At 40.0% G+C, this 26,439-nt stretch overlaps 1 protein-coding gene across 1 annotated transcript in view; it reads right to left on the bottom strand.

Moving 5' to 3' along the window:
• The window catches only part of gabrr2a (gamma-aminobutyric acid type A receptor subunit rho2a), a 55,225-nt gene that overhangs the window by 23,357 nt on the left and 5,429 nt on the right, over window positions 1-26,439 (bottom strand). Inside the window, exons 3-4 of the mRNA XM_023267104.3 lie at window positions 3,937-4,004; window positions 1,785-2,008 (exon numbers count right to left, since the gene is read on the bottom strand). Of these exons, the coding sequence (XP_023122872.1) occupies window positions 1,785-2,008; window positions 3,937-4,004 (292 nt within the window). The remainder of the gene's footprint in view (window positions 1-1,784; window positions 2,009-3,936; window positions 4,005-26,439) is intronic.

Here is a 26,439-nt window from a genome sequence, read left to right on the forward strand (position 1 = left end):
GTGTATCTGGGGGGGACGAGCGGGAGTACAGGACGGTCATCTCTGACTTTGTTGACTGGTGTGAGCGAAACCATCTGCAGCTCAACGCCATTAAGACGAAGGAGATGATCGTCAACTTCAGCAGGAGGAGGACACCTCAGACTGCACCGGTAAACATCCAGGGTTTGGACATTGAGATGGTGGACACATACAAATACCTGGGTGTTCACCTCAGCAATAAACTGGACTGGTCACACAATACAGAGGTCCTGTACAAGAAGGGCCAAAGTCGTCTCCACCTGCTGAGGAGACTGAGGTCCTTTGGAGTGTGCAGGACTCTGCTCCGGACATTTTATGACTCTGTGGTAGCGTCTGCTATTTTCTATGCAGTGGTCTGCTGGGGAGCAGGGAGCACTGAAAGGGATAGAAAGAGACTGAACAGAAGGTCAGGAGGGCCGGTTCTGTCCTGGACTGTTCCCTGGACTCCATAGAGGAGGTGGGTGAGAGGAGGATGTTGGCAAAGCTCACATCCATCATGGACAATCCCTCTCACCCACTGCATGACACTGTGGGTTCTTTAAGCAGCTCCTTCAGCAGCAGACTGAGACATCCACCCTGCAAGAAGGAGCGCTATCGCAGGTCCTTCATCCCATCTGCTATAAGACTTTACAACATCAGCATCACTGGCTGATGTTAACATAAATGGCTCATAACATTACCACCCCAAACCATAAAATTTGAACAGACATTATTGCACTGCTACATCTTTGCACTTTTTAAACTTATTTTTTTAAGCCACTTTATACTGCATTGTTTTACAGTGTGTCAATACTGCACTATTTCATCCTCATTTCTCATCCCTGTACATATTGTCAATATTATTACTACAGTTCTATTATTATTTTATTTCTATTACTACGTCTATTGCTACATAAGCTGCTGTAACAATGTGAATTTCCCCTGGTGTGGGGAGAAATAAAGGACTTATCTTATGTGTCAGATGTCTCTGTAAATTCTCCTTAGTTTCCATCAATTGGTTTCCTTGCATTATCATGTAGTATGGAACTCATGATGGAATTCCTGAACCCTACTTGAGTTACATAATTCATCTGTGAGCATCACAACTAAATAGTTTATGTCAAAGGTGTGTTACTGTTGCAAGGAAATGCAGTGACGACTGTTCATATTAATCTGTGTTTAAACTGCTGTACTATATAATGAAAATGCAACTGTGACTGCTTAGTATCGTTCAGAAATGAATGGAACTAATGGGATTTAAAACTGGATAGTATTATTTAAAACTGGATAGCATGGAATCAAAAATTGTCCAAAAAATAAACTTTACATAATTTATGTGAAAAAAAAATCTCCTCATCTCAAAGGTACACTTTGTGTGTAGCAACAGTACTTGCAGTTCAAGACTGAAAACTCACTAGTTTGCTTCTGCAAGAGTTTTCTGGATGTAAACTGAACCAAAATCAAGGACGTTTTAAAAATAAATACTGGTGAAAACTGGTCAAACCCAGCTAGCCAGGTTTTCTTACCAATGTTGACCCCAAAAAACAAAAAATCAAACACACTCCTATGTAGAAAGGCTCTGTGGCATATCTTCCAAAGATATTTACTGACACTGAGCCATTATTAATATTAGAAATTAGACCAGTGCCTCCCTTTGCTATAACTGGTTATGGTTTTTGCTGTGGAAAAAGGTTAATTGAACAAAGTCCTATTGAACAGCAGAGATCTGGCAATCTGATTGATCTTCAAATGCATGCCCGTAAGTCAAATGCTTAAATGCTACAGACCTCAAACTGTAGAGTACATGACCATCAGGAAAGACGCGTAGCATGATGTTGTCAGTGGTGGTATCATGGATGAAGGACCTCTTAGAGTGGACAAAAAAGACATCAGGGACCCAGATCTTCTTCACCAGACGGCCATCAAATGTCATGCTCTTGTTGGTGCTGCTGGTAAAAGACAGACGCTCATCCTTCCAGTAGTGCCTCAGGTACAAAGTCATAGTGAAGTCCTGGTGGAAGCACAGAGTGCATATGAAATAAAAACCAAGGACTTGACCCCCAAAAATTACCAGTTCTTGCACTTCAAATACTGTTTTACTGGTGCTTTAAATACATTATTAGACAGCTGGGACACGACTACATGTAGGAAACGAAAAAAATGTCTCCAACTACACTAAATTTACTTATTGTTTGCTGAAGGGATGGAACTACTTTTTTGAGATTCGTTTTTCTTTACCTATGGGGTGCAAAAATCTAACAAAACAGTAGCACAAGAAGAGTCACAAAGTGAGAAAACTGATTGCAGTTGACAGTTCCCTGTCCTTAGGTTACTGTAATTTCACTGGATGTAGGCTGCAAGTATTATCTGCCATTGGCTGATAATGTCACTTATTATACCAAAACACCAATTTGTGTTACATCTAACAATTGCACCTCACAACACAATTGTCAGGGAATTTTGGAATTTGGTTGAGTGATTGGAAGAATATATTGGCTATCAATGATTGTTTGAGTCCATGGTCAGGTTTTTTGGAACCTGACCATGGACACTTCTGTCGCCTTTCCCGACGCCGCCTCCTGTAGCTGCTGGCAGGTATGGTGATCCACGGAGACTCCGATGGGCAGACAGTCTCTGGTGGGATGTGTTCTTTATTTTGAAACCTGATAATGTCCAACTCGCTACACAATGCCCCAATCCTTAGCAGATCTTTTCGGCTGTACGACGCTTTTGTTAGACAATCAGTAAACGAGAAACAGACAAACAGAATGTACATAAACATCCACTTTGGGGTGAGCAAAGCCGCTGCATCCGGGCACGCTGCCATGTTGTTGAATCAGTCTATTGTTGTGTCCTTGCAGGAATTACTCTGGACCTCCTCAACAATTTCAGAAAAGAATGGATCCAAGAGCAACATGTAAAGAGTCAGCGGGATTGCCACCATTATAAGCAGGTGATACAATCCCCACATGGCCATAAAGAAATATCTCTGAAGTCCACATATTGATACGTCCACACTACATAAGACATGTCATTTTGGTCGGAGTATATATCCCTCTTCGTTGACCTGACAGCCTAGTGTGGTTTCATTCAGACTGTTACTTTAGGACTCTTGACCCCAGTGTTTTCTTGTATTGTAACCTTACGGTATTTGTTTCTATTATATAAAACTTTACAATTGTAACATACTTGAACCACTGTTTACAAACCCATTTTATTATGTCTATTATAGGACATTGATGCTGTGCCTTCTGATTGTGTATCCAGGTGGCAGCATGTACAATTTTTTTTTTAATGTATAGCTCCTTGAGGAACACCAAAAAATATTTTATAGGTTATGAAATTTGAGACGGGAGCTTTGCTTTTTATGTTTAGTTGCCTAATTGTAAATAGTTTAGTTAGTATTTTTTCTTCTTCCAATTCAGAGCAGAATGTTTTTGACACACAAGTTCCTTTGTAACACACTTTGACTGCAGTAAACCAGTGGATGGATTTATTATGAACACCCGCGTGTTCACTAGGATATGAGTGTCGATTATCTGTGTTGTCAGAGTTTACAGCCCAACGTACAATCACTGTAAACTTGCAGACAAAATTGAAGTAAACAGGTTTTGACAAAAAAAAGAAACTTCTGGAATAGTGCATTTTATTTTGTAATTCATATACATATAAAAAAGTAACAGATTAACCTGTGCATGTTTATATGCAGGTCAGAATATGCAAACACACATTGGTATATTTAATTATTATCACTATGAAATTACAGAAAAATTCTATTTTGCTGTTCTCCTTTCAGTTGAGAGACTATCATTACGACACTGTTTCATTTTTCCTCATGATGTAGAAAAAAAAACAAGTTCCATCACATCCTACCACAAACTATCTACATGTGTAATAACATGTCACACTGGTATAGTGTGGAGAAACAGGTTTTCTTACCATATCAACTTCAGAGATACTGTCCAAGCTCTCCACCTGAACATCCACTCCAACAGGGATTGCAGGACCTGCCAAAAGCAAGTGCATCATGACCAAATAGTATACTAGCTACTGTAAAAAAAGAAAAACACAAGTGACACTATCCAGCTGGCAAATTTTACAGCTGCCTTTTTCCATTCAATTCAGTAACTGTTTCTGACAACCAGTTGATTTGTAAACAGTGGCAGTTGGCAAAACTAGCAGTCATTTGTTTTTATGGGGTAGTAAATAACTTGTGGTTATAGCAGAACTATGCTGTGCTACAGAACTATACCAATTTTATATTAACACTAGTAGTATACTCACGTATACATTAACTGTGATATTTTGCCTAAGATGGCATTTTGATTCTTAAGAAAATAAATATTTTGATCTTTAATCTACTGAAACCATGGATAGGAACAAATATGTAGGTAAATGTCAGAGGTAGCTTGGTAAAGCAGGGACTACATGATTTAGTGAAGAGGACATAAGACAATTTGCCACAGACTTCACTTCTGTAATGTTGAAAATAAAATGTTAACTATCACATAAATTCATCATCAGTGAAAATTAAGCAACCTAGAATGGAATTCTAGGCAGAACACGCAATGCTAATTAGTTTGGTTTCAGCTCATATATAATTACTTAATTCACTGAGTTAGTATGGAAAGACCAATAGTAACATTACTGTCTTGGTTACAAAAAAAATATTTATAGGCATATGATTTAGAAGCACTAATGAAATGACTGAAATGAGAAAATGACAAGCTGAATTGTGATGAAAGGAACCATCTTAAAAGGTTTAAATTTTTTTCATACATGCAATTAAATTCATCAAACAACAAAAATCTGAATTTGAATTACAAATACATAAATCTAAATCATATGTAAACAAAAGGTGTATAAATGTTAATGTTGCAGATGGAAATTAGTAATGGACACTAACACTTTTAACTGTGTGTTCAGCATAATAAAGCAGTTTCTCTGTGGGGATCAATACAATTTTGTATCTATGATTCTGATCGCCAAAGCTGATCTCTCCCTTGTCCTATATTAAGTTTATATATTACTGATATTAAGTAAAAGTTTTGGAAACTCAAAGACAAAGAATGGGATTTAGATTTTAAAAGTGTATTACTGACATGAAACCTTTTAGTACCATGTGAACTCATTATGGCATTTTGCCCAGTTTGTCAGTGTGCATTAACTTGTATGAAATCCAGGAACTTGCAGATGCCTCACTTAGGGAATATCTGAAAGAGGGATCAGGTCAAAAAGAGGCAGAGCAAATGACCCAAAAACAAACCTGAATTCTGTTTGTGTCATGTCAATGGAAAAAGAAAAAAAATCTGTTAACTGTATACCAAAAAAAAAATTAGACATTAAAAGTGTTTTTTTCAAAGATACGTTTGTACTGAATGTGCCAGTGGTAAACATTAGATAAAGTTAGTTGCTTTCTTACTGACTGCTTGATTTAGCTGCTTTATGCAGCTATAGTATATGAACTGTACATCCATCCATTATCTATACACCGCTAAATCCTCATCAGGGTCGCGGGGAGGCTGGAGCCTATCCCAGCGATTTAAGGTGAAGGCAGAGTAAACTGCACATCTAGAACACAAATATTGTATTTACTGCTACTGCTTCATCTCTCTTTATTAGGACATCTGACCTACATAAGGACAACAGCATTTCATGTGACTTCTCATATGTCATCAGTGGGCACACTCTTAATAGTTAAAGCCAAAGAGGAGGGAAGATTTACAGGCGATTTGAACCACTTTGCATCACTTTCCTACACAGACTTTAATCCAAACAGATTAACAGAGCCGCTAAATGCTAGATTAGAGTCACCAAAGCCAGTCAGATAAGAGGTTGAAGAGAGATTTTTGTGTTTGTGATTATTCTTCACTTACTGAAACAATGGCATCAAACGTGTTGCACTTCTTCTCACATAAGACATAAATGGTTTATACTTTACTGGTGGTCACATCAACCATTGTTTCACTAATTAAATAGAAAGGCATTTATTCAAGGAGCTTGGGGCCAAATGGGGTCAAAGGACCTAGAATTTGTGGTAGTGCTTCCTGCTATAATATACAGTATATTAAAGAAATGCAAAAACTGCGTAATCAAAAGTCATTGAGCAAAAATGTGGGTACTCCTGCCCTCTTGCCACCTTCTGCTTCATAGGTGACTATTCAGAATAAGCAGCTGCCTCACAGTCCACCAGGTGTATTTACTTACGACAGTCATTTGTGCAAACTCTAACTCTGAACTATCAGCCATGAACAAAGCACATCTAAAGTTCTGTTGTTGTCTGCCAAAAGCAAACAAGTGCACCATAGACACAGTGGATTATTTTACCATCTTACTACGAATGGCAATATCCGCACAGCAATAGGAAAATCCTTAGTGATAGCATGTTGCACTGCTAATGTGGCTAACATTACTGTTCCCTTTGATTGTCAACCACAGACTAGAGCCAATGGGGAACTGTGAATTTGAAGGACATTCAGAGATAGTGGAAAGTTTAAGAGTCATTTGGAACCAGTAGAAGAAGGACTGGGTCCTTACTGTGTTTTCATGTTACCTGTTGTGCTTCACTTCAGGCTAAACTGAGCTAGAGTCAACCCTTTACATCTACTTGCTTCTCTTCTGCTCTCTATGCCTAATACAGCCAATAAAACTATGCTTATTAAAATATATATTTCTGTTTCAGATGAGTGAATAAGAAAAACAAAAAAAGGACTGAAACACTTCTTTCTGTTCATCAGTTCCTCGTTCTCGTTTGTACGTTTTTTTAACTGTTGTTTCTCGTGCTTGTGTTTGTGTTTTTGTACCTTATAGATTTCTTTCTTTCTTTCTTTCTTTCTTTTTTCTTTCTTTCTTTCTTTTAGCATTATGTTTTCCCTGGATTAGTTACTTTTGATATTCACATGAACATTTAGTTTTGTTTTTGATAGAATTGCAAAAAGATAGTTCCAAACACTGTGTTAGCTAGATTATTTATCTGTTGTGATCTTAATCAGCTCTGTAGAGAAAAACACAATTATATTTCCTCTCATTTAATTCCCATCAGTGGTGTGTATATATATATATGTATATATATATGTATATATATATATATATATATATATATATATATATATATATATATATATATATATATATATATATATATACACATATATATATATATATATATATATATATATATATATATATATATATATGGGCTGCACAGTGGTGTAGTGGTTAGCACTTTCGCCTTGCAGCAAGAAGGTCCCTGGTTCGCATCCCGGCTTTCCCGGGATCTTTCTGCATGGAGTTTGCATGTTCTCCCTGTGCATGCGTGGGTTCTCTCCGGGTACTCCGGCTTCCTCCCACAGTCCAAAAATATGCTGAGGTTAATTGATTATTCTAAATTGCCCGTAGGTGTGAATGTGTGAGTGCTTGTTTGTCTTTGTATGTAGCCCTGCGACAGACTGGCGACCTGTCTAGGGTGTCCCCTGCCTTCGCCCGAGTCAGCTGGGATAGGCTCCAGCCCCCCCCCCCGCGACCCTAGTGAGGATTAAGCGGTGTATAGATGATGGATGGATGGATATATATATATATATATGTATATATATATATATATATATATATATATATATATATATATATATATATATATATATATATATATATATATACATATATATATATATATATATATATATATATATATATATATATATGTATAGGGGCTGGGACTGTAACGCGTTAATTTTGATTAATTAAATACAGCGGGAAATAACGCGTTAAACATAATAACGCAATTAATTGTGCCCTCCTCAGTTCCCTCATTTCTGGCACACTGGTAACGCTAATGAACACTCCAGCCCAGTAGGTGGCGGTAATGAACCTAAAGTCTGTAGCCATGAAGAAGAAGCACAGGAAGCACTGAGTGAAGTCAGGCACTGGTGAACAGTGAAGGAAGATGAGATTGAGCTTGTTGGTCAGAAGGTTTTCTTTTAAAAATCTTCCTGATGGCAGCTTGGATAAAAGCCGGGTTGTGTGCAAATTGTACAACAAAGAGTTTTCTGATCACTGCGTCACTTCAAGCCAACGGTATCACCTCAATGTAAAACATGTTGCTGTTAGCACCAGAGCTAACGTTAGCTACGTCATGCTAACGGCTAACGGTGTAGCCATCCTTTGATAGACCACTTTTCTAGACAGTGCTCGAGTTTACAGAAAGTCTTAAAATGTTGAATAAAATCGCTATAATTGCACTTAGATTTGCAGTAATCTGTGAATGTAGCAGACAGATGAAAAATGCAGATAAATAGAAATGAAACATTTTTGTGGTTTAAGTTTTTACTCCGTAGAGGCTCTGCCTCCTTGGAGGAGGAATAACCTAAACAACAAAAATATCTCTTTTAATAACTTCATTATAAAATTTTTGTTTATAAAAAATTACATAAATAAAAATTAATATTCCTATAAAAAAAGAACCATAAACATTACACCATTTATCAGACCCAGAAAAGATGAAAACAGAATGAATCTGTGGATTTTCAACTTTCTGCAGCTCCTTGAACTACTTATGCTGATTTTATGTGCCATACAGTGGAAAAAACAACTAAATTCAGGCTTTAAGTCATCAAAATCACTTTTTCTATATGTCCCATTTTCCTTTTTTAAAATAAATTTTAAATTATAAACACGTATATGTCTATTCATTGATTCAGCTGTCAACCACAATTTTATTTGAATTGAAAAACTTCACTTATTGTGTCAAATATTGCTATTTGACAGAACTGCAATTAATTGCGATTAATTATAAAGCCTGTAATTTTGATTACATTTTTTATCACGTCCCACCACTAATATATATATATATATATATATATATATATATAGACACACGCGCGCGCGCGTGCGTGCGTGTGTGTGTGTGTCTGTCAGGGCTATTTGACTAAGGAGAGTGAGGGAGTGCTGCGTCAGATGACCTGGCCTCCACAGTCACCTGATCTCAACATAATTGAGATGGTTTGGGATGAGATGGACTGCAGAGTGAAGGCAAAAGGGCCAACAAGTGCTCAGCATCTCTGGGAACTCCTTCAAGACTGTTGGAAAACAATTTCAGGTGACTACCTCATGAAGCTCATCGAGAGAATGCCAAGAGTGTGCAAAGTAGTAATCAAAGCAAAGGGTGGCTATTGTGAAGAATCTAAAATATTAAGCATGTTTTGTCTTATGTCACATCTTTTGACTACATAATTTCATATGTGTTCATTCATAGTTATGATGCCTTCATTGAGAATCTACAATGTAAACAGTCATGAAAATAAAGACAAACCATTAAATGAGAAGGTGTGTCCAAACTTTTGACTGGTAGTGTGTGTCTGTGTGTGTGTGTGTATGTATGCATATATGTGTGATGTGTGTATGTATGTATGTGTGTATGTATGTATGTATGTATAAATGAATTTAGGGTTTTGAGCCTATATGGTTGTTGGCAAATAATTCACTGCAAGGCACTTCTCATTTCTATGTCTGTTGTTCAGTTGGGACAGAGCGTCGTGTTGTGGGGCAACAGCTGTCTGATGGCGTAACAGACTGGTGCCCATGCTAATCTAAACAGTAAACAGGAGGAGCCACTGCCAGCTTAATCTACTTGTCACTGCTGTAATGGGGACTGGCGTGCAGCTAGGCAAAGCCAGCCTAGGCTAACTCTACAGGCAAGCTGAATTACACTGGGTGTAGCTAGCAACTAAACTATACTCCAGTCACCTCAAATTAAGCTGACATCTCCAGATGGTCTCTGAGTACAACTGACTGAAAAATGGAAACACAAACTGTGGTGATTATTACAGCACTGCCCTGAGCATATTTCCATGAACAGATGACACACAGTGATAGCATGTCATTTTGGTGTTCTGGGGGATAATGCAAATGACAAGTGCTGCTGTTTGTGATATTTCAGAAGCTGTGATTCTTCTTGTGCAAATATAAAAATATTTAATCATACACACATTTAAAAATGATAGCAATTAATGTTTTGGAATAATAAATTAGCAGTGAACACAAATCAGTGAACTGTTACACTTTAATGCAGCAAGTGTAAAACAATCTTTTTGACGTTAAACTATGGCAGCAGCAGCCACAGGCCTGATGTTCGAAAGTCATCCTGTACAAGTCTTGAAACAACACCAGTCACTTCATGAAAAATAGAAGTTTTTAACAGCCTCTATTCAGAATCTAAAAATTATTGTAGCTTTTTGTGCCTTTCAGTGATGCATCCCTTTCTGTCATGATGACTGAAAGACTGTTCAGTGTGAGGTCTTCCAGAATACTGGTGAATCAGCTGCATAGAGACTCAGTGGTTAGCACCGTCACCTCACAGCTAGAAGGTCCCTGATTCGCCTGGGCCTGGGATCTTTCTGCGTGGAGTTTGTACGTTCTCCCTGTGCATGCGTGAGTTTTCTGTGGGTACTCTGGCTTTCTCCCACAGTCCAAAAACATGCTGAGGTTAATTGGTAACTTTAAATTGTCCGTAACTGCGAATGTGAGTGTCCTTGTCTGTCTCTCTGTGTAAACCTGTGATAGACTGGTGACCTGCCCAGGGTGTCCCCTGCCTTCAACCTAAGTCATCTGGGATGGACCTCCCATCTTTTTTTTCTGCATGAATGCCAAAAATATCCAGTTGCCAGAATTCATCAGTCCTGCCCATCTTGGCCTCCTTTGCAACTTTCTTTATAAGAATATTTTCATGCTTCATTCATGAAATGCACACAAACATCAGTTAGAGTATCATGTGAACAAGAACCCCCACTTTACACTTGTCATTACATTTGTGTGATGATAGTGACAGTCACATGACAGCTGTGCCTCTGGACGCCAAGAAGGTTTTCCCCTAATGGCAGGGTCATGCTGTCTGATCCCCAGCTCCTCCTAAGACAGACCTACTTTTACTGAATCCAACTGTGTGGAGGATATAATAAAGTAATAGGCTACATGAAATAGCCACCCTCAGACTTTGTGACCTCTGGTAAATCCTCAACACTGCTAAGCCACGACATTTTCTGAAAAGCACACAGTGGCTTGGGTATACAGTTAACAGATCATAACATGACTTGTGCTGAGCCCATACATCAAATGAATTGGCCGATGGGCTTTTTATCTCTTCTCTTCTTCATGGATTAACAACAAGCTTAACGTGTTATCTTATCGAGGATTAAGAGCAATAATACACTCCACACGTTAGCTACACACCCCTCCCCCTCTGTCCATTCAAAGACTTGAAGCATCTGGTATAGATCAGGTTGAATATATGTATGTGTACAACTATGTATGGCTACATGTGAAATGAAGCCATGGGAATTTACCTGGAAGACAGGTGTCCTAATCAAAAATCCCCCTGTTGAAAATGTTGAATCAAATGTTTCAGGTTTTTGGCCTATACTGGGAATGAAAAGTCAGGCTATACTAGCCTCTGCCACGAGTTTGCCATTCACCACCACACCAGAGTCACTGACAACAGAGGAAGATAATTTTGTTCAGAGATTCGTAGGTCCATTATTTTGGCAGCCCCATGTCCTTTCAGCTATTGTGATCATTGGGTACCTAGTTGACTAACATTTTGATGCATAAAAAAAGCTATCTTTAAAAGATCATGCCTTGTTTTCTACAAAGAATGGTACACTTGTCCATGGACCCAGAATGATAATCACACACTGAATACTGCAAGTTCCTGAGACTTTAATGAAGCAAGAGTTCATCCATCAAGGTCATAATTGGGCAACACAAGAGCAGATATGTATTTCCTAATCAAATTTTTAAGAGAAACATTCAGCGTGAGGGCTACTTCACTTTCCTATTGTAAGCTACTTTTGTCCAGCATGAGTGGGAACAAAAAATACCTGGGAAAGGAAGCCTTTTAACCACATTCTCATAATCCTATATCTTGAAATTTGTTAGACATGCAGTGGGATTTGCTTTAAAAATTATTGCACCTCATGAGCTACTCAAGCATGCAAATATTTATTTTTACAAAGGTGATCTAAAATAAATGCTTCAGCAAATATACAGTACATCATATTTGTGATGACTACAATCTTGATTTTGTCTTGTAGGACTTTTTCTAGCAATGTTGCCAGATTCAAATGTCTCTATAACAGCTTTTAGAATCTTCTTTAATAAATGCAGCTTGATATGGATAGTCTCTAGTTTGAATAACAACATATGGGTATATATTTTCCATATATTCTGAATTAGAAGCTGCTGGATGACATGTCTTAGTGTCCACAGTCAAGATGCTTTACATTGGCATGTAAATCATCAGCTAGACAGTTGGGTCTAGGGTGCAGTTGTGTGTTCCAACAAGACAATGACCACAATCACACATGAAAAACAGCAAAGAAATGGCTAAATCACATAAGAACTGAGAGCTTAGACTGATCTCACCAAAGTCCTGACATATACCCAATCAAGAACCTATGGACTGTAATGAAAAAACAAGTCTGTGTCAGAAAGTTGACAAATTTAGTCCAACTGTACCAATTCTGTCAACAGGAGTGGTCAAAGATATAATCAGAAGCATGTAGATGGCTACCAAGAGTGCCTAGTTGAGGTGAAAATGGTCAAACGATGTTAAACCAAATACTGGAATTTCTGTATGTATATTTTTGACCCAACAGGCATTTCCAGAGGATCTTTAAGAATCAAAATGCATGATTGTTTCTTTTTTCATGTGACAAAGACATATGGGTTTCAGTGATTAAACCATTGAAAATTCTGAATTAAAGGTGTATAAAAAAAAATTCCCCACTGGCCCTTATGGGGCATCTTCTGTCTCCTTCAAGCTCAGGTCTTCTACCAGAGTTCTTGGGAGCTTGAGTGTTCAGTATATTAGCTGTTGAGAGGACTCCCCTCTTCTGGAAAGCGATGTCAGATGTTGTTCCGGGGATCTGCTGAAGCCACTTTCACAGTTTGGAGGTTAAGGCCATGAGTTCTCCAATCACCACTGGTACGACTGTTGCCTTCACCTTCCACATCTTTTCTAAGTCCTCTCTTAGTCCTTGGTATTTTTTGAGCTTCTCATGTTCTTTCCTTCTGATGTTGCTGTCCAGTTGGTGTTGGTGATTATGTTGAGGCCTGGTGCTGTCCAGCTCTTCATTCTTGACAGTTTTTCTTGGATGGCTGCTATTATGATGGGTCTTGTACTAGGAGACTGGTGTGCCGTCCATCAGCCACTAAGCATTGGTGTTACGCAAAACTTCCTTCTCCCATTTGAATGCATGATATCAGTACTAGAAAAGTTTCTTGTACTGATATCATGAATTTAAATGTCTCTGAATGAGACAATAGTTGTTCTTGTCTTGGTGGAAAAAAGGTGTTTGTGATAGGTAAGTCCCATTCGGCACAGAAGTTCAAGAGGATGTCAACATTGGTGTTCTTATTGCCCTTGTCTTTCGCAGTAACAGCCTTTTAGTGTGAGCCTTGCATTGAAGTCTCCCAGAATGAGGTCTGCCATTTGCTCAGTGTCCACCACTCCAGCCAAATCCTGGTAGAAGACTTCCTTTGCAACATCACTGTAGGTGCAAACATACTGAAAAGTGTATGCACCCACAATGCCCCAGCCAATGCTAATGACCCTTTCTGAGAATCCAGTTGGGAGCATAGGCAGATTGGAAGCAATCCTGTTAGATATAGTGAAACCAGATGGGTTAGCTATAAACTAGATGCCCTTGGCCTTCCATCCATTTCTCTTGAAAGGCAGCAATATCCATGATGTACCAGCTCCGTGGAAACCAGAGCAGTCAGGTGTTTTCTGAGTGAGCTTTCTTTACCCCACTTTCTCTAGAGCAGGGGTTCCCAAACTTTTCGGCCCGCGACCTCCAATATAACGGTTCCTGATCCTGCCGACCCACACTATCCTCCAAGGTGACTGAAACTTGACAAAACGTGCGCACGCACTCATTGGCATGTATAAACACAGGCTAAACAACAACAGGAAGGAACAGAACAGCCTGACAACCGTGATATGATTTTACATATAACAATTCACTACATGATGAAATGAGAATACGTCATTCAAAACAATCTGCAAGTAATTTATAAGTGAACATTGTTGCGGTAATGTGCAAACTTACTTATTTATACATTTTAATTTCCATGTAAGCAGAACAATGTCTTAGTCAAAGTAACAGCCATAACCTGTGGCACTGAGTAAACATAAGAACATCGTTGCGGTGCAAATTTACGTTTTGGGAATAACTATGTTACAGTGTCGCTCAGTCTCAATTAATGAGATGGGTGGGCACCGTGCGTGGAGCACAGCAAGTCTATTCTGGGTTTAATTTTGGAGACAGCCACTCGGAGATCATCCTCCACGTTCAGACGCGATCTGTATTTGTTTTTGATATACGTCAGTGCAGAGAAAGTTTTTTCGCACAGGTACGTACAGCCAAACGGCATCAGTACGTCCAGAGCGGCCCTGGAGAGCTGAGGATATTCTTTCTGAACTGAAATCCAGAACTCAGAGAGTGGCTTAGAATTAAAGGCTGACATTAAGGTGCGGTCACTGGACAGTTCAACCAGTGCGTCCTCCATGTCAGATGACGACTGGTGGTCGTTACAGTGAACAGTGATCGTATCCAGTCATATTTTTCCGGTGCCATTTCCTCTGGGAAAAACTTGTTAAAATGTTCCAAGAGGGCTTGAAGGTGGGATGTGATAAACTCCGTAACAGTGTCCACACTCAGACCATTTTCCTCCATGAATTCCTCCAGTTCAGGAAACATATCAATCCTGCCCATTTCAACTCGCGCTGTCCAGTGATCCAGTTTTCTTTTGAACAAGCGGATTTTGTCATTCAGCGTCATGATGCTTGTGTTTTCACCTTGCAATGACATGTTCAGTCCGTTCAGTTTGTTAAATATACAAGACAAATACGCCAGCCTTGTCAACCAGTCAGGGTCAGTCAGGTGGTCAGCGAACTGGGCGTCATGCTCCATCAGAAACAAGCGCACCTCATCCCGCAGTTCATACAGGCGGCTCAGAACTTTTCCCCGCGACAGCCACCTGTCGTCTGAGTGGAACAGCAGGCCCTGATGCTCCGATTCCAGTTCACTGCAGAGGGTGGCGAACAGCCTGGTGTTGAGTGGACGGGATTTAATGTAGTTGACCATTTTTGTGGCGGTCTCCAGAACACTGTTAAGCTCTGGGTCGAGCATTTTATTCGCAAGAGCTTCTCTGTGGATAATGCAGTGCGTGAAGTTTACGTGAGGCGCCACCTGTAAAACTCTCGCTTTTAGTCCTTTCTTTTTCCCCAGCATTGCTGCAGCACCTTTTATACACACACTGATGCACACATCCCAAGACAGCCCCTCTTCTTTTACTTTGCTGTCAAGTTTCGTGAATATGTCCTCACCTGTGCACTTTGCCTCCAACGGGATGCAAAACAGCATGTCCTCATTCAGTGTTCCATCAAAACTGTATCTGACGAAAAAAGCAGATTGGCAGAGTTTGACACATCCAAGGATTCATCTAACTGCAAATCATACTTCCCTTGCTTTACTCTGTCAATCAGCTGACACTTTATGTCCTGGGCCATGTCAGTGATGTGCCGGGATATCGTCCCATCAGACAGCGGCACTGCTTCTAGCTCCCGCGCCTGTTTATCTCCGTGCATTGTCCGACACATAGCAATAGCAGCAGGCTTTATCAGGGTTTCCCCGACTGTGTGAGGCTTTTTTGCCTGTACAGTTAAATATGCCACCTCATATGATGCCTATTGGGCTTTGGTAGGGATTGTTGTTTGGCTAGATATGACTTTCTTTTGGCCTTACAACTCTCTCTCTTTTCGGCGGAAAAAATCTGTTGGTTTGGCGGCAAGTAAAGGGTGCTTCGTTTTCAAGTGTCTCAGCATTTTTACAGGCTTTAAACTCTCATTGGCAAGCACCTCAGTGCACACTACACACTGTGGATGCTGTACTTCATTGATAATGATGCATTTGAATCCATACAGAGTATACTCCTCACGATACTTGCGACACTTGGAAGGTTGGTTCGGCTGCTTACTGATCCCCTTACAGTGGTGGTCTCCTCCTCCTCCTCCGCCAAAAGGTGATGGCCTTTTTGAAGGCGGTTCTCCGCTCTCCTCTGATTCCTTCTCCACTTGCCTCTCTAACTTGTCTGTTGTTGGTATTAGCCAACATTTCATTTTGAAGAAATTATCAAAGATTTAAATCCTACTGTATTGATATGCGATGTTCAGACGAAATCCAGTAGTGTACACTGACGTGTGTGATGTAGTCGGTTTACTGAGGCGCTGTAAAGTGATCTATCACCAGGGGTGACTGACACAAAGGTCGGATTTTCAGAACAAAAATTCAAAAACATCTTTAGAGACTTATAGAAACTTGTTGACAAGTTGGGGGAAAAAATGCAATCCAGTAGAGGAGGGGTATTCAACTAAAATTCAAAGAGGTCCAGTCAGAGAAAATATATTGAAGGTCCAGAACATAATGTCTAACTGAATTAGTGTGATATATTTTGATGTAACCTGGTAGTTTTATTAGCATCTGCATGTAATCAATAACTGACCATCAAATAAATTTAGTACGGTTCAATAACATTTTGACATTTTTTAAAAAATAACTTATGTAACTGTACATCTTAAAATTAAATGCAGAACTTGAAAAAAATAATGACTGAACAACCTGAACTAATTTATATTCATATTCAACAACATTTAATCTGAAATAATTTAAACAATTGAACACTTTTACATTTTTTCCTGTCTTATATCACTCCATTTATATCCCTGCTGCTTAATGGAACAACTGAGTTGCAGCTTATCCTGCCAGTCTTTTGAATCGTGGTCTGAACCGTGTCAGGGTCGTTCTCAAACACATCTGGAGCTCTTTGGTCAGTCTGGTATGATATTTAGTTTTGATTATGTTCATAGTTGAGAAAGATGCCTCACAGCTGTATGTTTAGTCAAACATAGTCAGCATGAGCAGGGTTACTCTCTTCTGGGTGTCCTCTTTTTGTCTGTCCCTTTTGCCTCTCAGCTGTTTTCTGAAAGCAGAGCCTGCTTAGCGGCTAAAATGCTCAGACTTCATTGATTGAGTAGTGTCACGTGGGATGTCTGAACTCGTATGTAATTGGTCTGCGTGTTTCCTGAGCTGATAACCAACGCCGGTTACATCTGGACTTGAAAATCATTTTACGACCCCCCTCGGCGTCTCGCGACCCCAACCCCTGCTCTAGAAGGACTATCCTTCTGGGGCAGACAGTACTGTGCCTGAACAGGGCTGTCTGGGTGCTCACACAGCTGCAAAACCTCTTCATTGCTCAGGGTTCTCCAAAATAGCAACCTGTGTAAGTTGCCTGTGTGCAGAGTTCTTATTCGCTTAACTTCTTTGTCTTGCTGCCATCACACTCTCTCTGTCGCCACATAATTTCTGTTGAGACAAAAGTTGGGTTGAACTCTCATCGGCATATCATGCATTGCACTGGAGTGAAGGCTGTCAGCATTATGCCCACACTGAACCTGAGATTCCAGTGTCACTTTTGCAATTTCTAACAAGATTGCTTCCAATCCAATCATTAGTCTACATGTGGCTGGGGCATTGTGTTCTGTGAATGTGAATTGTGGATTTTTCACTAGAAATACTTTGACAAAATAGCGCCCATTTTGACAGTGTGCACAATAATTTGTCATCCCCATCTTCACTGGACACCTCACAAATCAATTTAGCCCCTGTCCTGCCTCATCTAAATGCAGCAAGCCTCCTTCAGTCCTTCAGTGAACCTGGCAAACATGGTGAGGCATGAAACCTCTGCTGTTGGTAAACAGATAGACAATTTATGCTTATTACAATATATGACGTCTGTGTAGTTTCTCATTCATCCAGGTCATGGTTATCCAAAGTTGTTTAAATCAATCCAATTGGACTTTAAGAAGGTTCCTTGAAGACGTTTCACCTCTCATCCAAGAGGCTTCTTCAGTTCTGGTGGTGGTTGATGTTGCCTCAGCTTATAACCTCTGTGAGGTCTCAGCCACTTAACAAGCGTATGGCTCAACACAGAAGAGCCAGTTCCTCAGGACAGGATTCGGCCGTCTTCCTTCACCTCAAGGAAGAGGGACACTCATTTCAGGACACCAATGTTCAGATTTTGGACAGGCAGGACAGATGGTTTGAGAGAGGCATGAAAGAAGCCATCCATGTCAAAGTGGAGAAGCCATCTCTGAACGGGGGGGTGGTCTGCGACATCATCTTTCGCCATTTTACAATCAGGTCCTTTCAAAACTCCCCAAAAGAACTACTCAGCAGAATGACTCAGGTGAGGTGGCTCATGCTAACGACCACCATTAGCATACGCGGGCTCGGTGAAACTCGCATTTCAACGACCCCCTTTGTTACTCCCTGGCTCCCAACGACCATCGTTGAGGAGCCAGGGGGGCCATGGCAATGGTCGTCGGAATGTGAATAACACTGACCCACCTCACAGAGGTTATAAGCTGAGGCAACATCAGCCACCACCAGAACTGAGGAAGTTCCTTGGATGAGAGGTGAAACGTGTTCAAGGAACCTTCTTAAAGCCCAGTTGAATTGATTTAAACAACTTTGGATACAATATATGACATTTAGTCACACTAGCTTCTGTCAGTAGCTTACATTATTAGATCCTCACATACCTGTCAAACTGCCAAACAATCAGCAAACTTGGCAAACTCATTGAAATCTCTATTCCTCTATTTCAGACAGATTGATGACAAGATGAATGCAACATGCTGTCAGAAGATACTGGAGGATGATTTGCACTCATCAGTCCAGAAGCTGCGCATGGGACGCGCTTGGATTGTCCAACATGACAATGATCTAAAACACAAGGCCATCTCAACCTGTCTTTGGCTACAGCAGGAAAAAAAGCAGGTTCTGGAGTGGCCATTGCAATCTCCTGACCTCAGTATCATTGAGCCACTTTTGGGGGATCACACACATGCAGTTCATGCAAGACAGGCCAAGAATTTGCAAGATCTAGAAGTCTTTTGTCATGAAAAATAGGCAGCTTTACCATCTGAGAAAATAAAGGGACTCATCCACAACTATCACAAAAGACTACAAGCTGTCATTTATGCTAAAGGAGAGAACTAAGGACTAAGTGTATGAAAACATTTGAACAGGGACCATCTCAGTATTTTCTCTACTGTTATGCTTTATATAATGATTGTGTGTTCTGAAACAGCCCAATAGTTTAGTCTGAATCAAATTTAAAATGAAAGAAATTTTTTTGGCCTGATCATCCATGTTTTCATTAAAGAATGTACATATTTTGCAAATTCTGCCTTGCCATGTAAACTTATGAGCACAACTGTATCTTTCTGTAGGAAGTGGTAGGCTGGAAGTTAGCAGGCAAGGATGGAAGCCCCTTGGCCATCTACAAAACCATCCATCCATCCATTATCTATACACCGCTTAATCCTCATTAGGGTTGCGGGGGGGGGCTGGAGCCTAGGGCGAAGGCAGGGGACACCCTAGACAGGTCGCCAGTCTGTCGCAGGGCTACATACAAAGACAAACAATCACTCTCACATTCACACCTACGGGCAATTTAGAATGATCAATTAACCTCAGCATATTTTTGGACTGTGGGAGGAAGCCGGAGTACCCGGAGAAAACCCACGCATGCACAGGGAGAACATGCAAACTCCATGCAGAAAGATCCCGGGAAACCGCGAACCAGGGATCTTCTCGCTGCAAGGCGAAAGTGCTAACCACTACACCACTGTGCAGCCCCCATCTACAAAACATTAGTTATTAAAACAGACCCCAAAAACCTGCTCAGGCAGTAGCATTGATAAGAACCTTGAGGTCACCAACGATTCTAGTGTGTCTTTATAAAGGAAGGTTATGCTTTTTCACTGCCTGTACAACAGTGGCTCACTATTAATCTCAGTCTTGATATCAAGATGATGAACAAATTATCTACAATTTAAAAAAAGGTTGAGAAGTCTGGACACAAAAGAGCTGCCCGAGAAATAATTAATGTTGCATAATTAAAGTTCCCTAGCCAGACCATATGATCATATTTCGCCATAGATTGACATGATACAGTGTAGACAGTTGCATAGTTAATACTATTTTGGTTACTGAGTGTTGCCGTACTCAGAGTAAGTCTCACGAGATGTGTATAACGTGATCTGTGTGTGTATTCAATAGTGATGGACTTATCGGCACGTTCTCTCTGTGAGCTCCATGTTAATGTTAATAAACCCGAGGTTAAACATTCATTCGGACTCTCCTGTGAATGAATCTACATGGTGTCAGAAGTGGGATGGTGGAACACCCCCAGGTGAAATTACCACTCGACTCGTCGGACCCGGTAGGACAGTAAAGAGAGCTACCGCTGTATCGAGCCAGCTGCTACACAAAGATGTGGTGTGGAGCTGGACACCGTATCAACAAGATGCATTTGAAAAGCTGAAAGCGTGTGTAACAAGCCCACCAGTACTACACTACTATGATGTGCAAAAACCTGACTCTTACCTGCGATGCATCCCAGCATGGATTAGGTGCCGCCTGTCTGCAAGAAGGCAAACCTGTGGCATATGCATCACGCACACTGACTCAAACAGAGGTAAGATATGCACAGATTGAGAAAGAATTGCTAGCTGTAGTTTTTGCCTGCTACAAGTTTTACGACTACATCTATGGCAAACCTGTTGTGATCGAGACAGACCACCAGCCACTAGTCACAATCCATAACAAAGCTTTCCACGCAATCACAGCGCATGATGTTAAGGCTACAGAAATTCAACCTAACTCTAGTCTACAAAAAGGGAAAACACCTCTACTTGGCTGATACTCTCTCACGTGCGCCGAGTCAGGACATCGTACCTCAAAAAGAGGAACAAAATGGGTTTGAGGTTATGGCAGTTCAGCTGATATCTCCTCAGCGGATCGAGGAACTCCGTGAGCACACAGCTGCAGATACCACCCTTCAGACACTCTCTCGCTTTATCCAAAATGGATGGCTAGGACGCGTGTGCAGTGTGCCAGAGGTGGTGAAACCATTTTTTGGATTTCGTGATGAACTGACTATCGACAATAATGTCATAATGAAAGCCAACAGAGCCGTCATTCCCACATCTTTACACATGGTCTACTTAAAGGCACTACACAAAGGACACCCAGGTGTTGAATCTTCGAAAAGAAGGGCAAGGGAGTGTATGTTCTGGCCGTCATTAAATGTGGACATTGAAACCAACATTCAGACATGCAGTGTTTGTAACAGTCTGAAACCTCACCAGCAAAAAGAACCACTCAAACTACACACAGTGCCTGATCTACCCTGGTCTGTTGTCACCACAGACATATTTGAATGGGACAGCCATCACTATCTTGTACTAGTTGACTCATATTCAGGCTGGTTTGAAGTAGACAAACTCAGCAACATATCATCCCTGTGTGTAATTGAAAAGTTGAAACGTCACTTCTCTGTGCATGGCATTCCACAAAAGTTGTACACAGACAATGGTACTCAATATTGTTCCATGAATTTGCTAAAACATGGGATTTCATACATGTGACGAGCAGCCCGGAATACCCACAGTCCAAGGGCCTCAGCGAGAGAGCTGTGAGAAGTGCAAAGAGACTGTTGGAAACATCAAAGAGAGATGGAACAGACTTCTACATGAAACTGTTAAATATCCGGAACATCCCCCGCGACAAAATACTAGGTTCACCTGCTCAAAGACTTTTGTCAAGAATGACCCGGACAACTTTACCCATCTGCAAGCAGTCGTTGAGACCAGCAGCTAAAGAAACAAACTGTGTAAAGGCACAACTAACAAAAAAGCGCAAAGCTCAGATAAGCTACTGTGACAAATCCAGCAAGCCACTTGCACCTTTAACACCAAACCAGGTGGTGAGACTTCAAACAGTCAAAGGACATGAAAAAATAGTCTTTGTCAAAAGAAAGTGTAATGAACCACGTTCATACATGATAGAGTCTGATGGAGCAGAATACAGACGAAATCGCTGCCATATTTTGCCAGTGATGGAGCCACAGCTTTCCAAGTCCATCATACAGACTAATGAACCAGAACTGTCACAACAAATACCTGAACAAACACAAACACAAGTGACTGAAAACACTGAACTTACAGAACGTGTTGAAAGAACAGTGTGAGACACAAATGAACTCTGTAAAGACTACCAGTAAAGTGTCACAGAAGTGTACTGAAACACAGAACAAAGATCCTGTTCAGGCCAACAATACTTTGTATCTCACTAGATCTGGCAGAGTCTCTAAGCCAAATACAAGGTATCTCAATTAGATATGGCATATGATGAATAAGAAGTTTGCAGGACACAAAGGTTAATGTGTATCATTCTGGTGTTATGGTTATATATTGAGTAGTGCATTGCTGTTTTAGTGAGAAAACTGTGTTTTGTTTAACATTTGAGTACAAGCTGGAAAAGCCAAGATATTGCTTTGTTACAGAAATTGTGCCATGTCATATTTGTATTATTTGGTTGAAGACCAAATCTAAAAAAGAGGGATGTAGACAGTTGCATAGTTAATACTATTTTGGTTACTGAGTGTTGCTGTACTCAGAGTAAGTCTCACGAGATGTGTATAACGTGATCTGTGTGTGTATTCAATAGTGATGGACTTATCAGCACGTTCTCTCTGTGAGCTCCATGTTAATGTTCATTTGGACTCTCCTGTGAATGAATCTACATATAGCATCTGCAAAACTTCTGTAAATAAATCTAACTTGTCCTGGGGCAGATACTCATTTGCAATAATGTAGAGTTGAAGTCGAGTTGCTGATAATGTAATGCGCTTAGAACATGAGCTGTTATCCCAGAGTGATCTCCAGTAAAGAAATATGGTAGTATGTACTACGTAACAAGTGTTAGTATTGTGTTGGAGTCCCAGTAGAGTTATTATAGTAGAAATTACTCATAGTTAAAGTAATGATTCAAGCTTCTTGAACATATATAATACTACTTTATCCAACCATAATACTTAGAAAGGCTGAGACCCTATCGTGTTAAGAATTCTGGACATTAACTCACCTAGTTTAGTATTACAGCTAAAACACCAGGGACATATTAAATGAGGAAATTAAGTTCTATTTTACTTATGGAAATTTACCTAAATTTATTAAAATAGCTCATAGACCTCGACGCTATGGGGTCATACCCCTGTATTTAAAGTAATCAAGTTAATCTGAGAATTCAACAATTCTTAGGTATATTATCCTATATATTATTATACTTAGCTATAATGTTTAGTATGATTACATAGAGACTGATTGATGAATGTGGGAAACCGATCGTTTTTTTTTTTTCTTTTTTTTTTACTGCACAGCCATGGCCAGTCTGACTGCAAACAAAATGTAGTTCGTGTTTTCACTAAACTTCAAACGGATGCCACCGAAGTGTGCGACACCCTTTAAAGAGCATCTATGAAGTCCACTTTCCTTAACTGAGTATCTATACCAGGGATATTCAACTAAAATTGAAAGAGGTCCAGTCAGAGAAAAGTTATTAAAGCATCATAATGTCTAACTTGAATTAGTATATGTTGATGTAACCTAGTAGTTTTATTAGTGTCTGCATGTCATCAATACTGTCAAATCAAATAAATTCAGTACAGTTCAAAAACATTTTGACAACATTTATTAATAAATAACTTTTGATATAAGTGTAAGTCTTAAAATAAAGTACAGAACTTGAAAAATAACGACTGAACAACCTGACCCACCTTGTACACATTTTTAACAACACCTAAATCTCAAAAAAATTAAACAATTGAACATTTTTACATCTTTTTTTCCTGTCTTACATCACTCCTCTTATTTTCCCTGCTGCTTAATGGGAGAACTGAGTTGCAGCTTGCCCTGCCAATATTTTGAATCGTGGCCTGAATGGTGTCAGGGTCATTCTCAGACACATTTGAAAGTGCTCATTGGTGAGATTTATGATATTTAGTTTTGATTATGTTCATAGTTGAGAAAGCTGCCTTGCAGCTGTATGTTGAGCCAAACATGGTCAGTATGTGCAGGGCCATTTCCCTCTTGGTGTCGCTTTATTCATTTTCCTTTTATGTTTGTCCTCTTATTGTCTGTCCCTCACCTCTCAACCGTTTTCTGAATGCAGAGCTGCGATCTTTAGCACCTGCAATGCAGAGACTTCATTGGCCGAGTAGCATCACGTGGGATGGCTGAACTTGTACGTAATTGGTCTGTGTGTTCCAGAGCTGATAACCAATGCTGTAAACACTGGAAAAGCAATGTAAATTTGATGACCCATTAAATTTAAAATGATATTACAATTTACTGATTACAAGTCCGGTCCATATAAGATGGCATCTGGGTCCAGATCCAGACCACGGTCCGCCAGTTAGTGACCCCTGATCTATGCCATTCATCCATTATTAGAATGTATTTAAGCTGGCTTTGGGTGATGGCAAGGTTCATCTGGACAGGTAACTAGTACTTCACAGAGCCAACATGAAGACAGGCAACAAGGCATATTTGAATTCACACCTAAAGACAATTTAGAATCACCAATTAACCTCAGCATGTCTTTGGACTGTGGTAGGACCTTGAAGCTCCTAAACCCACGCAGGCACAGGGAGAACACACCAACTCTGCAAAGTAGACCTTAAACCCCACACGGAACGACCCAAGGACCTTCGAGCTGTAAAGCGACAGTGCTAGCAACTGCGCCATTGTGCCACCTGTCCCTGCTATTAAAATTAGCACAAGGCGAGATCTGCAGTTGCATAGATGAAGAAAAGATGGAATAGACCAAGACTCCAGACTAACTTTTTCCACTGGTAGCACTCCCACCATGTCACAGGCGAAACACCTCACTTGCTGAGCATCTGCTTATCAAATTTACCGGTGTTCCCTGAATGCCTTACTGTAGGTGCTGCTTGGTATCTCTGGTGTACTCAGAGTGGTGTGTGACCAAAATTACTTTGAAAAGGGTGAAACAGTACATTCTGATGTCACAATTGTCCAAGATGACCAAGAACCTGTCTTTCTCCACCAGCAGCCTTTATCTTTGGAGCATACAGCAGTTAACAGCTTGATTTTACACACTAGGCAAGACAAACTGTTTGAGCCACTGAAGAAATAAAAGTATTACTTTTCACCAATAAAGCTAACACAGTAGCTGCTCATACCAGTTAGAACTATGCCAAAACAGCTTTGTGATTTACTTGTACAAATGCAACCACTTAAAATGTTAACTTGCATTCTCTCAAACATTTAGTCACAGGCTGGAGTCCTGGGTGGGACTGTTGGTGGATTAACCCTCTGGTCATGAGGAGCTGATAAGCTGATGATCAACTTTACTGTGCCAGAACTAATTTTAGTTTTATGTAGAAGCTTGAATTCCAATAAAACAGTTAACAGTCTTTTGTTGGGCGCCCCTGTAGTTCAACTGGTTGTGTTGGTGACCCATACACAGGGGCTATAGTACCTGATGCATTGGTCATGGGTTCGAGTCTGACCTATGGCTGTTTGCTGCAGGTCCTTCCCTACTCTTCTCCCCATGTTTCCTATTTCTCTCCACTTTCAAACTATAATAAAGGCTAAGAAGTCCTAAAATAGAACTTTAAAAAAAGTCGTTTGTTTTGCTTTATTATTTTTTTAGCAAATTATTTATGTCTTGTGTTTTTAGGAGACAACCTTATGAGAGTAAAGTGGATATTCCACATTTAATTACCAAATTCAAAAACTTCAGAAAGTCAAGTGAGGAGAAGCAAAGGATGGTTGTTCAGATTGCACTTTTGACCTTAACCTTCCAAGAGCACCTCCTAACCTTTTGAACCAAGAGGCCATTTCACAGTAGAATCACACATAGATATACAATAAAGCTGCTAGCATGTGATTTTTCACAGAAATTCATATCTAAGTATATTCTACAGGCCTGGTAGAAAATTTAACAGTGCTGTGACTCATTCCAAAAGAGTTTCACTGTCTCTCTTACACCTGTCAGGTACATGCCTATCAATGGTGGCCATTTGGCACTGACTGCTGACATGTGCCCCCTGGTGATTGTTGATATGCACTGCAGCTACCTCTGACTACATTAATTATTTCACACTTCATCACTGTCACCACAGCATTTAACCTCACATTACTGTGGCAATCTCGTCATTTGAAAAAAAAAACACATCTGTATTGGGTTAGACTGTCATATATACTGTTTCTTAAGTTTCAGATTAAAAAAAATCTACATTTTGTAAAATGTATCTATAGTATTATCTGTGTAGTTTCTCATTCATCCAGGTCATGGTTATCCAAAATTGTTTAAATCAATCCAACTGGACTTCAAGAAAGTTCCTTGAAGACGTTTCACCTCTATGGTTTGAGAAGATTATACAAGACAAAAAGATACCTTATAGCATATTAGCATCACTTTCTAAGCTCTTTCCTTAGCACAGTCTTCC

The sequence above is a fragment of the Amphiprion ocellaris genome, chromosome 20 (genome assembly GCF_022539595.1).
Source record: "Amphiprion ocellaris isolate individual 3 ecotype Okinawa chromosome 20, ASM2253959v1, whole genome shotgun sequence".
NCBI lineage: Eukaryota > Metazoa > Chordata > Actinopteri > Pomacentridae > Amphiprion > Amphiprion ocellaris.